This window comes from Symphalangus syndactylus, chromosome 20 (genome assembly GCF_028878055.3).
Source record: "Symphalangus syndactylus isolate Jambi chromosome 20, NHGRI_mSymSyn1-v2.1_pri, whole genome shotgun sequence".
Lineage (NCBI taxonomy): Eukaryota > Metazoa > Chordata > Mammalia > Primates > Hylobatidae > Symphalangus > Symphalangus syndactylus.
The window spans coordinates 52,174,650-52,188,913 of NC_072442.2; the positions used below are offsets into that span (position 1 = coordinate 52,174,650).

The 14,264-nt window shown below is 36.5% G+C and overlaps 1 protein-coding gene and 1 non-coding gene across 31 annotated transcripts in view; both read right to left on the minus strand.

The window, feature by feature from the left end:
- The window catches only part of NCOR1 (nuclear receptor corepressor 1), a 186,471-nt gene that overhangs the window by 105,768 nt on the left and 66,439 nt on the right, over positions 1–14,264 (minus strand). For 21 of the 30 annotated variants that reach the window (XM_063629330.1, XM_055258849.2, XM_063629341.1 and 18 more), the window contains 7 exons: positions 13,173–13,225; positions 12,818–12,844; positions 10,670–10,736; positions 7,300–7,472; positions 6,155–6,245; positions 1,570–1,748; positions 725–779 (listed from right to left, as the gene is read on the minus strand). In XM_063629330.1, the coding sequence (XP_063485400.1) occupies positions 725–779; positions 1,570–1,748; positions 6,155–6,245; positions 7,300–7,472; positions 10,670–10,736; positions 12,818–12,844; positions 13,173–13,225 (645 nt within the window). The remainder of the gene's footprint in view (positions 1–724; positions 780–1,569; positions 1,749–6,154; positions 6,246–7,299; positions 7,473–10,669; positions 10,737–12,817; positions 12,845–13,172; positions 13,226–14,264) is intronic. The other 9 variants (XM_063629336.1, XM_063629334.1, XM_055258858.2 and 6 more) reach the window with 1 other exon arrangement.
- On the minus strand, positions 339–443 carry LOC129470802 (U6 spliceosomal RNA). The gene has a single exon (XR_008653330.1). It is a non-coding gene; the product is annotated as a U6 spliceosomal RNA (small nuclear RNA).

Genomic DNA, 14,264 nt, shown 5'->3' on the forward strand with positions numbered 1-14,264 from the left:
CAATTATTTTTGAGGATCCAATGAAATAAAGAAATTTTTTTAATTAAATATTACTTTCAAGGAAAATCGCTGGTATTCTCAAAGTACAAATTAAAGAAAAAGAACAACATACATTGCTAGCATTTTAAGGCATATCTAGGCTCTAAAACTATTTACATTATGGGTACTATTTTAACAGACAGTTACAGTTGTTAATCCAAGTTATGTGAAAGATGCCAGGAACTATCAGAAACATTCAAATATTTTCTTATTAAAGAGTAAATTCCCTTTCTGATTACATATAGGCAAATTTTAAGTCTTGAAATATTTTGTTCAAAAACATTAAAATCAACTTTTTATTAAATATGGAATGATTCACAAATTTGCTTGTCATCCTTGCACAGGGGCCATGCTAATCTCTGCATCATTCCAATTTTAGTATTATATGCTGCTGAAGCGAGCACGAGACTGATATCTTAATTAGAAATTTAATGAGGCTCTAAAAGCATTGTAATCTATGTGTTTTTAGGGAAACAAAAATCAGATCATCTTTCATTAACCATTTAGTTCTGTGTTCTGTGTTTTCTCTTATAATTGTAATTATCATTACATTAATCACATGAGACTCTTCGCAGTCTTTTTAAAATCGGTTCTAGTTAACTACTTATATGTGTCAGAGCACAAGAATTTCAAAGTAACAACCATCACAAAACTACAAACATTCCCAATGCAAACCATGTCTTACCTTCCTCTCCAAGTATGATGCAATTAGTCCAAAGTTTTTTGGATGCTGGATAAACCTGAGTGAAAACAAAAACAAAAACACACTCGCACACAAACATTTCAACAACTAAAAAAAAAAAACTTGGGAAAAGAAATACCATGTATAGGCCGGGCGTGGTGGCTCACGCCTGTAATCCCAGCACTTTGGGAGGCCGAAGCAGGTGGATCACTTGAGGTCAGGAGTTCAAGACCAGCCTGACCAACATGGCAGAACCCCATCTCTACTAAAGATACAAAAATTAGCTGGGGATGGTGGCACATGCCTGTAGTCCCACCTACTCGGGAAGCTGAGGCAGGAGAATCGCTTGAACCCGGGAGGCAGAGGTTGCAGTGAGCCGAGATCACAACACTGGACTCCAGCTTAAGCAACAGAGCGAGACTCCGTCTCAAAAAAAACAGAAGAGAAATACTATGTATAGGGCTTTCTAACTGCCAATCTGAGGAACAACTGTAGAATCACTGGAGACTTTTAAAGGGCACAGATTTCTGGGCACCATACACCAGGAAATGATTAGTCTATGGTAATACATAGAAATCTGTACTTTATAAAAGCTCCCCAAAAGTTCAGCACCCAAGTTTGGGAACCACTCTTAACATGATTCCATAACCCCAGTTCTTATCTGTTACCTCTTTTCCCACCTATAAACTTACAGGAAGATCAATATTCTCTACTTTTCACAGTATTGATTCAAACACCAAAATGGGACCAAGTTTTTGTGAAAACAGTTCAATTTACAAGTAAATGCCAACTACTTTTTACTAACTTATGTAGATGTCTATTAGAGAATAATTTAAAATATAAATTACTTGTCCTTAAAGATCTCCTTTTCATGGTCAGTCCAAACATTCATAAACTGCCTATCTTTATAAACTTTCATAGGGTCCTCCATAAGCCCATTCATGTTAATGAACTTGACTCGTCTTTGTTCTGCATCAAACATCATAGGTGGAATCACAGAGAGCTGCCGCATTTGTTTCTCATTATTCTGGAAAAAAAATACAATTTACTTAGAATAAAACATAAACTAGAAATTTAAGGAGGGCCATGGACCAATGCTCTTAATATACACTAAAAAACCATGTATGCAGTTTAATAACAATAGCAGTGTATACTACAGCATCTAACATACAATCATTACTCACACATCTAATAAATATTCACTGTATGAATTACAGAGGCAGAGAATATCCATATCATTTTTTAAATAATCTACTCCTCTGAGAAGAATTCTTTTCTTAAACTAAGCTGATACTTAACATAATAAAATTTTAGACCTGGAAGATAAAAAGTAATGTCAAGTTCACTGAAGTGGTGATCTTATGGAGCATTTAATTATCATATTAGTCTCATTTTTTAAAGTCTCAACATCATTTTAGAGAACAACTTTTACCGTCATATTAGAGAACAATAAATAGAAAAATAAGCAAACAGGCATCAAAATTTAAGTCAGTGATTTTAAATTAAACTCACTTTACTATTAAATGCTTCTTGCTAATTTTACATCATCTTTCCACTGAAAATTTAAGGCTGTTATTCTTAGAAATGAAGCTTGTTTCAACTAAAACTTTGTTACACACGCAGAACTTATTTTTCCCAAAGTTTAACTGAGGAAACTTATAAGTACAAACTTCTATTTAAAAGCTTTTACCCAAATTACAAGTATTTACCCAAATATAAGAAAAGGTATTTCCCTAAAAATTTTCCTCATAAAAGTGGATACTGCCTAATAGTCAAGTCCTTACGAAGTCTCTAATTTCCTGGGACACTCTCAATCAGTTTGAACACTATAGTGTTTAGATTGAAATTACACATTAGGTTGAAATTACCTCAATACATAAACTAATTTTAGATGCTTACAAATGTTTCCTCATGGAATCAGTCAAAAAGCAAATAAAGAAATTTAACAGAGATTTACTCGTCATTGTAGAAATAATGGCTACATATTCCAAGGGCTGAATGTCATTTCAATCATGTACTTACAGATCTTTCCTCATGGAATCAGTCAAAGAGCAAATAAAGAAATTTAACAGAGATTTACTGTCATTGTAGAAATAATGGCTACACATTCCAAGGGCTGAATGTCATTTCAATCACGTGCTTTAGAGGTAATTTTAAAAGCAATATAGAGTAAGTGGTTATGTTTTAAAGCTCTTGAATATACTGCTACAAAAGAAATGAAAAATTGCTGGGCACAGTGGCTTATGCTTGTAATCCTAGCACTTTTGGAGGCCAAGGCAGGAGGACTGCTTGAGCCCAGGAGTCCAAGTCTAATCTGGGCAGTATAGTGAGACCCCATCTCTACAAAATAAATTTTTTTAATTAGCTAAGTGAGAGGCCGGGTGGGGTGGCTCACACCTGTAATCCCAGCACTTTGGGAGGCCAAGGCAGGTGGATCACCTGAGGTCAGGAGTTTGAGACCAGCTTGGCCAACATGGTGAAACCCTGTTTCTACTAAATATACAAAAATTAGCTGGGTGTGCTGGCATGCGCCCGTAGTCCCAGCTACTCGGGAGGCTGAGGGAGTAGAATTGCTTGAACCTGGGACGCAGAGGTTGCAGTGAGCCAAGATTGTGCCACTGCATTCCAGTCTGGCTGACGGAGCGAGACGCCATCTCAAACAAACAAACAAAAAGTTAGCTGGGCATAGTGGTGTACCAGTAGTCCCAGCTATTCAGGAGACTGAGGTGGGAGGATCACTTGAGCCTGGGAGGTGAAGGATGCAGCAAGCCAAGGTTGCACCATTGCACTCCAGCCTGGGTGACAAAGTAAGACCCTATCTCCTATCTCAAAAAAAAAAAGAAAAAGAAAAAGAAAAATCCACTTGTCCTGATATTATGCAATATTATGTGCAATATGTATTTAGGGCTTGAGATAAAATTTAGCAAGGATAACATCATAAATGTATTCCAAAAGAAGTACATCTCCAGGAATCTGGGCACAGTGAAGCTGGTGTGCTCTGGAACACTGATAACTCAAAGGTGTCTCTAGAAATGGCTAAGATCCTGAAATCACATAACAATGCACTGAAAAGCTTGAGTGTGGGATATATCTCTGACTAAATATTGTAATTGTCCCTAAAGGGTTATGTATTTCAATGCACCAAAAATCACCTTGGAATCCTCTCTTTGGGAAAAGAGAATATCAGAAATAAGAAAAGAAAGAAAAACCACCTGTAAAAGTCTATTTTGATCAGTATAAGAACAATCTGAGAAGTAAAATGGTTCAAGGAACTCTGAGATATAGTTTATATAGTTCTATACCTCCTCCAGGGCTAGTTTAACTAGAATTCTGAAACACAGTAACTTATAAGAGCATACTATATACTTTTATTTAGTTATGAATGCAAAACAGGGTATCATAATCAAATACTGATAGAATCCTACAACATATATCAACACAAAAACAAACTCTGTACAAATAGGCTATTTTTTCATCCTGGAGAAAAACTTACTGCAACCGTCCCACAAGTAATTTTTCATGAGATCAAGCAACTTGATGGTTTAATTCACCACTGTATTCCCAATGCTTAAAGGAAAGTTTGGCACACAATAGGCTATAAATATTTGTTGAAAGAATAGACTTGATTGAATATAGATATGGAAAAGAACACACAGTTCCAGAGTCAGACTGCCTGGGTTGAGTATCTGGCTCCACTATTTATTAATTTGTGACCTTGGACAAATTATTTAACCTGCAGCTGGGCTTTAGTTTCTTAACTTGCAAAACAGCCATTAACTATAGCTTCCATTTCACAGAATTTTCATAGTTTAAATAATACATATGAGATGCTTATCACAATTCGCAATTTTAAGTAGTAACTACCCCTCAAACTCCCCCTCCTCAAAAAACCAAAGATGTAGTTAGTCCACCACAACCTAAACCAACAATATCCATAGAAAGAGGAGAAAAAAAACTGGCTAGGTTAAGTAGTAGTAAAGGGTAGAGCAGAGGATGTCATGACACTGCTTTTTACTTCTAAATGTGCTAAGTAGTATGAAAACAGGAATTTTACTTATCTAAATTATTTCTAAATCATTGAACATTTTAGATTAAATCCACTTTACTCCACTTAATTTTGCAAATCGAGTATTAACTGCATATTTAAGTCTACTTAACATTTATTTTGAAGTATAAAGCATGGTAAAAAATATCTTTGTTCATTACTTAAGGCCACTATTTCAAATAAACAAGACTCAGAATTTTGAGATGAGGTTTAAGAAAAGCCATGTAATAAAATCAAAACTAGCAAAACTCAGTCAATAGTAGATGGCTTTTGGAACAATCTTGAGAGTCTGAACAGGGCTAAAAAGATTCAATGTTAGAAATGGAAATTTATTCTTATTCTGCATTTATTTATTAATATCCAATTAAACATTAAGCAACAGGAACTCAAAGACAGCCTGACCCAAAGGTTTATATTAACCGCATTCATAAAGATGACACTTTAGCTGATCATAAATATTTATTAAACAGAAAGAGAAACACAATAGAAATTAATGTAAACCGAGACTAACTAGACATTGAGTTCTGTTTTGGGAAAGTGAGTGAGGAAGCTTCACAAGGGAGGAAATACTGCTTTTGGGTCTGAAGATATATTTGTCAAACATATACCTTGGTCTCTATTACCTGTTTCATAATTTTATTAATTCTGCTCTTTATTCAGGCAAGGAAATGCCTGCAAAAGTAATGCCACTTGCTACAAAAGAGTATCTTCACCTTAAAAATTAGTGAAATGGCATTCTTGTTCATAGATGAATCTCTTCCATATATAAACTTAATCTCTATATTTTCATTCACCTGCCCATTTCACTTCATGTTACCATACTTGCCTGGGACTATATCACCTGCATACAGATGACTCTGATATCTAACCATTCCCAGTTCAACTCTCTCCCAGGTTGACTTGCTAGACAACACCCTTTGAAGAACATACTGCCATGTGTAAAATACATGCTCCTTTGCTACTTTAGGAAATGGCACCACCAGCTTACTCCTCTAACCTAGAAACAAGGGAGTCACATTCTATTCTTCCTCTTTCTCATCTCCCACATCCCATCCATCTTGGCCTGTCTATTCTACCTTTCTATTACACTCTCCTATACATCCCTAACACTGTTGCCCTGACTCAGAACCTTATTTTTATCCTAACAGCCTCCTCACCTCTCTCCAGGTCTCCTTGCTGCCAAAGCCATCTTTGTAAAATTCCAGTATGATCGTGTGACTGCCTCGTTTAAAAACCCCTTAACAGACACTCAAATCTTTGACAGTCTAAACTCTAGCACTCAATAAAGTTCCCACATTTACATACAAATAAACCCTTAGCTCTTAGTTTACAGAGTTAAAATGCTTTAATAATTAACAAATTAACTTGAATTAAATTCATTTTCTTACCTCCTGCTCAGAGAGCCCATCAATAATTTCAGAAATCTCATGCTCACTCCTAGCAATGGTGGCTGAAAGACCAGCTCCCCTCTGCCCAACTCTAAACATGAGGGAGAAATTAAAAATATATTTAAAGACCTTATATAAAGAAGATGTATCAATTAAATTAACTATAGATTACTTTTCTGAATGGAACTTTTTAACCAAGTTAAGAGAAGAAACGTAAAATACTATTGAGTATATACTTTTAAGTAATATAGTGTGTCACCTATTAGTAACAATTTAAATGTTACGATTGAGATTTGAAGGTTACATGTTCAAGTTGAAACGGTAGAACTAGTTAGGGAACTTCTGGAAAATCATAATTATTGATGCCATTTCCATTTCAAATGGCATTCTTTGTATGCCCTGTAGTAGACTTAGAAAAATACGTGAAACATTTTTAAAAGGAGAGAAAAAACTCAACCAACATCTCTTACAAAAATTTAATTGTGAGTTAAGGGGCTTACATGACTCTTACATGAGACAATGAAAAAGAAAACTAAAGCTTTTAAAATCTTTGTAAAATATCTGTTCGCTAAAAGTAAAACAAATCAGAATCTATCAAAGAATTTCTTAATTGGCCATCAACTGAATATAGTTTGAATATGTTGGTAATGAAGGACTAAAGGATATTTAGGTCTGTTCTTACTCACTGTCATTTCCAAAGGATGTAATACTTTTAGGAACTTCAGAATTAATTTCAAAATAATCATTTACATTTAGATTCAACAGGATAATATAAAAATTAAATTTACTAAGACAATGTTTACCGGTTGATAATAAAGTTTTCTTTTCAACATAAAGTTATTTTAACTTTTAAGTCCGTGGGTACGTGTGCAAGTTTGTCATATAGGTAAACCTGTGTCATGGGGATTTGTTGTACAGATTATTTCATCACTCTGCTATTAAACCTAGTACCCACTAGTTATTTTTCCTGATCCCTCTCCCTCCTTCCATCCTCTACCCTCCACCTTCCAATAGGCCCCAGTATGTGTTGTTCCCCTCTATGTGTCCACAACATAAAAATTCTTAAACTTTCTTCATGATCAGTTTCAAGAAACAATAAATATTTGAAGAAAAATATCACAGTCATTAAACATCAAACTACTCACCGCTGAAATCTTTCTTGCTGTTCTCTTTGTTTTCGAATTTCTGGAAACTGCTTTTCATAGTATTCCCTTGTTTTGCTTTCTTTAGCTTTCCTCCGAGGATTATTTTCTATTCTGTCCACTTTTTTCTCCCATGCCTCCATGAGCTGATCATAACGCTGGCAGATTTTTTGTTCCTATTAAATATCCGTAGCAAATTAATAATAATTAAACTAAACTCTGATTCTGACAAACCTAATACTTTAAAATAAATGCTACTTCTTAAGGTTAAGTCAGAAGTACATTTGGCTTATGACTCAATTGTGAACGAAAAGCAGAAAGAGGAGAGAGGAAAGGTAGCTCTGTTTCCTACCAAGATCAACACATAGAGCACAGATTGGCTGGATTTTTTAGTTAACATTAAGACTATGCATATTTATAAACTACTTGACACCTACTACTAGTAGTAGCTGACCAGTTACTTTTATTTTGCTTAAAACATTATGTCACTGTTGTCCCAAAAAAATGGAAAATCAAAAATACAAACATGTAAATAGTTCATAATCTGACCAATTACCCAAAGGCAACCATATGAACATTTTGTTGTTATCCTTCCAATCTGCGAAACAAAACACACACACTTTAACCAATCCATTGTTGGAGGTTCTGGTTGATTGCCATTTTTTGCTATTATAAATAATGCTATATAATAAAACATTTTGACAGTATGAAAAAGGCAGAAAATGGTTGGTTGTACTTTATCATAAAAAGAAATCCAGGCTGGGCGCAGTGGCTCACACTTGTAATCCCAGCACTTGGGGAGGCTGAGGCGGGTGGATCACAAGGTCAGGAGTTTGAGACCAGCCTGGCCAATATGGTGAAACCCCATCTCTACTAAAAATACAAAAATTAGCCAGGCATGGTGGCGGGCACCTGTAGTCCCAGCTACTTGGGAGGCTGAGGCAGGAGAATCGCTTGAACCCAGGAGGCGGAGGTTGCAGTGAGCAGAGATCGCGCCACTACACTCCAACCTGGGCAACAGTCAAAAACAAAACAAAACAAAACAAAAAAACAGAAACCCATTGAACTACATGAAATTGAGAATTAATGCTTTTAGAGAAGTAAGTGAATTATGATACCATTTTTTTTTTTGAGACAGAGTCTTGCTCTGTCGCCCAGGCTGGAGTGCAGTGGTAGGATCTCGGCTCACTGCAAGCTCCGCCTCCCGGGTTCATGCCATTCTCCTGCCTCAGCCTCCCGAGCAGCTGGGACTACAGATGCCCGCCACCACACCCGGCCAATTTTTTGTATTTTTAGTAGAGACAGGGTTTCACCGTGTTAGCTAGGATGGTCTCGATCTCCTGACCTTGTGATCCACCCACCTCGGCCTCCCAAAGTGCTGGGATTACAGGCGTGAGCCACCGCGCCCGGCCTATGATACCATTTTCTAAAAAGAGAAGAAAAGACAGACGAACCTTCCATTATGGACAAAGAACTATCAATATATTTGATGACACATGGATAGAGGAAAGTGAGGAAGGGTTCATGAAAAACTGCTAACATGGTCATCTTAAGGAAGTGGCACTGGAGAAGAGAATATTATCTTCCTCACAGTCCGCACCACACCCCACTCCCACTTCTTAATTACTCCTATATGTCTTCTGTGCCCTTCACCTTTTCTCCTTTCTACTGCTACCCTTATAATCCAGGCCAACACCATCCACCATCCCTCACCTAGATCAGAACAATAGCTCCCATGCATTCTTAATGTTGTAGCCAAATGCAAATTCTTTTTTTTGAGACCGAGTTTCTCTCTTGTTGTCCAGGCTGGAGTGCAATGGCGCGATCTCACTCACTGCAACCTCCGCCTCCCGGGTTCAAGTTATTCTCCTGCCTCAGCCTCCTGAGTAGCTGAGTTTACAGGCATGCACCACCACGCCCGGCTAATTTTGTATTTTTGGCAGAGACGGAGTTTCTCCATGTTGGTCAGGCGGGTCTCAAACTCCCGACCTCAGGTGATCCACCTGCCTTGGCCTCCCAAAGTGCTGGGATTACAGGCGTGAGCCACTGCACTCGTCCTGCTAAATGCAAATTCTTAAAATGCAAACCCAAACATTATGCAACCTCCAGGACAGTATACAACCTGGCTCTGGCTTCCCTCAGCAGCCTCATTTCTCACCACACTGCCAGCTCAGTCTACACTCCCTCTGGCTCCCAGACCTTCACTTAAGCCACTCCCTCTGCATATACAAGTTTGCAGAGAATTGGTTTTCCCCTGAAACGTCCCCTCATAATTCCTATCTGCCTTAGGCGTCCTCCTCAGTCATCCGTAGTCCATGACCACGGTGTGATCCAATAGTAGGACTGACCTGTCTGACTTCCATCACCTTAGGCTCCCCCTAACTACTAAAACCATATGGCTATCTTGCTCACCTTTGCAGAATGATATATGTGACAGAGTACACAGCCAAGCGATATTTAAGCAAATCGGTGAAAATACAAACCTTACAGTGTTTGCACCACTAGTGAACTTATTTAGCGAGCACCAGAATTACAACAAAATTACTTGGAAAGGAAAAAAAAAATACATAAACTAATTTCTTGCTTGGTATTTATATGTTCTTGGCAAAAAAAACAACTCAAGACCAGTAATTTAAGACAGTATCTGACCAGACTGGCAAATTAGAACATTAGACGTTTTCCACCAAATAAAAGCTGCTGACTCTCGAGCTTTACAACTCAAACTGTCAGGTCATTAACTTAAGGCACAAAGTTCATTTTTGATGTCAGTTTAAAGAGTAGCATTTATTTAGTAGACACTTCAGTTTAAATGTATTAACAGTTTATCTGTAAAATCAGTATAAACATATTATGAAAATAAAATCACTGGCATTATATTTTCTATAACTTAATTCCCATGAAAATTATATAACCACAAAACTTTTGGACTGAAAGTCATAAAAAAAAATGGAAAACCATTTGAATTTGAAAAAGCTGAATCCTAGCTGACCCCGTTTCTAATAAAAGAAAGAATAGTAATGTCTAATCAGCATGACTGCAACTTACCTACAACTGTTTGAGGCTTAAGAAACTAAATTATCTTTCATATTCTTTTAAACTACTCACCATTTTATTCTGACTAAATGAAAATGTTCTAGATAGATGACCAATGAAATTAATTTGATAATATTAAATGTAAAGTATGGTATCAAAATGTTACTAGAATTAGATTTAAGTCATATATCTATATATATATATATGGTTACTTTCTAAATCAGCACTTATCCTCAAGTGGAGTCAAGGAGCACTCTCATTAATAGTAGGAAAGTGAATGCCTAAATGAGCATGAATGGGAAAGCTGTACAAATTTCAGTTAACAAGGATAGGACCTCACCCTTTGTTTTCTTGCATGATTTCTTCTTTTAAAAAATAAAATGAGTTTTTTCCTCATCACCTGGTTTCTAGAAGAGAAAAATATGGTTGCATGACATTAAGAAAAAGCACAATTTAATAATGCATTCACTTTTTTTCCAGAGACACTGGAAAATAGGCAAAGATCACTTAAGAATTTATGATGTAAACAAAGTTAATCCTAATTTTTTTACCCTGCAAAATAAGACTTTATAATTTTTGCAAAAATTAGAACTGACTAAAGTTCCTCCCATTCTACAGTAAGACTTAATACAAAATAGTTAACTTTCAATTAGCACATCCAATTATAAGGCAAATATTTTCAAATTAAAATTAGTTACTTATCCTTCTTAACAACTCTGGTGACATAAACATCTTACTCTTTGGGGAAGGGAGGCAGAAGAGAAGGAAACGTTTTCACAGTTACCTCCCTACATCAGGCGCTAACCTCCCTTCTACGAGGATAATGTATACCAACATATGTAGAGATAGGTGACTTCTGCTTTAAACAGAAGATTTTCTTCAGTCACAGAATGACACAATCCACTCTAAGAAGTAATGGAGGGCAATGTGTCAAAACAGGAAGATTTCTAATATATCTTAATCGCTTTTTAAATTGGAAGCATTGTGACCTTCAAAAACAATGACATGCAGGTTCAAATATAAATATTTATACCCCACCTACTTCCAGAAAGGATTTCAAGCTGATTATTCAAATATAAATACAAAGCCAAGGCAAGAAGAAGTAATTTTTTGGATTATCTGCCACTCAGGACTAACAGTGACACTGGCTCCACTCAAATAAGTATGGACAAGCAGGAGCTGGCTATATGAAAAAGTAGCCAAGAGATGAAAAGAATTATTAAAATGTACATTTGCTATTTCATACAAAGCAAATGACGGTGATGAAAGAATAGCTACTGAATGACTCATACAGATGCATGCAGCTGAGGAAACATTTCAAAAGGTGTCATACAGAGAAACATTACCATATACTCAGTTTGCTCTAATTTTAAGGATACGTTACTCAAAAGCAAATGATAATCAACAAATACAATCTTAAATGTTTCCTAGGAATTTAAATGAAGTCAGCCAGTCAGTAATTCATCTAGGATAGTGTGCTGAGCACTAAATAGGCAATGTGGATGACATGAAATAAATCGGACAGAGCTGCTCTCCAGACTGTATCAGGAGAAACAGGACACAACACAAACATAACACTGAGGCTTTGTGGGAAAAAAAAAAAGTCATTAAGTAGCCAACTAGATCTTATCTGCTCTTCTACTCTTTAAAAATGTTAAAACAGCTAGGCAGTTCCAAAACAAGGTATATTATATATGAGTTTTGACTAACTTACTTCTAAGGGTTCTCAAGATCATAGTAGCATCTCACAGAAAAATTCACAAATACATAACTTTTATTATGAACCACTTACTTAACAAAAGTTAAAATTATTCAAATTCAATTGTTTTCATGCATACTACCATGCAAATTATATTTGCCACCAGTTCTGCAAAGTAGTCAATAATTGCACATACTCAGTTAAGAAATTTTTAAAAAGAAAAAAGTAAATATATATATATATATATATATATATATATATATATAGCAATGTGCTCATTAATAACCATACTAGTAAATAATTATAATGTTCTGGTTATACTTAATAAAACATATAAAGTAGAAATATCACATTTTTTCACAAACTAAGAATAATGCACCTAAAATTCTCTTAAAGTATAATTTTTTAAAAAAAAAAAGATATCTATCTAGCTTCCTCTCTTACTTCAATCAGATTAAGAAATTAGATTTTCTTTTCACTTATTCTCTTATTCCAAAATCTGCATCCATAAAGGCCTGGTACTAGGATGAGCAAGGCTAAGCAAACTACATTCTGGAGCAGCCTCCTCACCCACGAGGTGACTGAGCGCTTCCAAGGCACCAGGACATTAAATGGCAGAAGGGTCTACAAATACCGTCATTAGCAAGAGTCATAGAAGGGATTTCCCTAGAATAGGATTTTGAATAATGATAAAATGATCCGTGGCACTTCTACTTTGCAATGGCAGATGTGGCTTGGTGGGGGACGGTGTCATCACTAGTCTTAAATGAAAAAGCTTCATTATCTTACTTCATCATGCGCCTTGCAGGTACTCCACTGAAAAAAAGACAAAACAGGAGGCAAAAAATTCAAGCCTCAAGGTAAGCCATTTCAATGTTAAGTATCCACCTTTTTTACTAGCAGATTATAAAACCAGCTAGTTTTATGCAATAATTTATTTCATTTTTTGGCCTCGGAAACTCAAAGCTGTTACCCCAACCCCCAAGAAGCCAGAGGAAGATAACATATAGTAAAACGACAGCAAATTACACAAATCTAAAACATACCTACAATATATTATAATAATGTCAGCAGATAACAAAAATATCTCTTTATAGAATATATGGTCTTTAATTGAAGAACTCCAAAGATGATCAATACTTACGTCTTGATGTTCTCATGGTACACCTTGGTATCTGATGGCTGGTTATAGAGTGGCTATAAAAGAAATCAAATATTTATGTATAAAATCTTGTACATATGTCTATGAAGAGACAAAGAAACATAATTTTAATGTAAGCACAGGTAAAGTACTAATGGATCTACACAATAACATGCCCTACCAAAACCTCCAAACTTTTATTTTTTTATTTACTTATTTAATTATACTTTAAGTTCTAGAGTACATGTGCACAACGTGCAGGTTTGTTATATATGTATACATGTGCCATGTTGGTGTGCTGCACCCATTAACTCATCATTTACATTAGGTTTATCTCCTAATGCTATCCCTCCCCACTCCCCCCACCCCACAACAGGCCCCGGTGTGTGATGTTCCCCCTCCTGTGTCCATGTGTTCTCATTGTTCAATTCCCACCTACGAGTGAGAACATGCGGTGTTTGGTTTTTTGTCCTTGCAATAGTTTGCTGAGAATAATGGTTTCCAGCTTCATCCATGTCCCTACAAAGGACATGAACTCCTCCTTTTTTTATGGCTGCATAGTATTCCACGGTGTATATGTGACACATTTTCTTAATCCAGTCTATCATTGATGGACATTTGGGTTGGTTTCAAGTCTTTTTTTTTTTTTTTTTTCTGAGACGGAGTCTTGCTCTGTCACCCAGGCTGGAGTGCAGTGGCGCAATCTCGGCTCACTGCAAGCTCCGCCTCCCGGGTTCACGCCATTCTCCTGCCTCAGCCTCTCCAAGTAGCTGGGACTACAGGTGCCCGCCACCACGCCCAGCTAATTTTTTGTATTTTTAGTAGAGACAAGGTTTCACCGTGGTCTCGATCTCCTGACCTCATGATCCGCCCACCTTGGCCTCCAAAAGTGCTGGGATTACAAGCGTGAGCCACCGCGCCCGGCCCCAAGTCTTTGCTATTGTGAACAGTGCCGCAACAAACATACGTGTGCATGTGTCTTTATAGTAGCATGATTTATAATCCTTTGGGTATGTATCCAGTAATGGGATTGCTGGGTCAAATGGTATTTCTAGTTCTAGATCCTTGAGGAATTGCCACACTGTCTTCTACAAT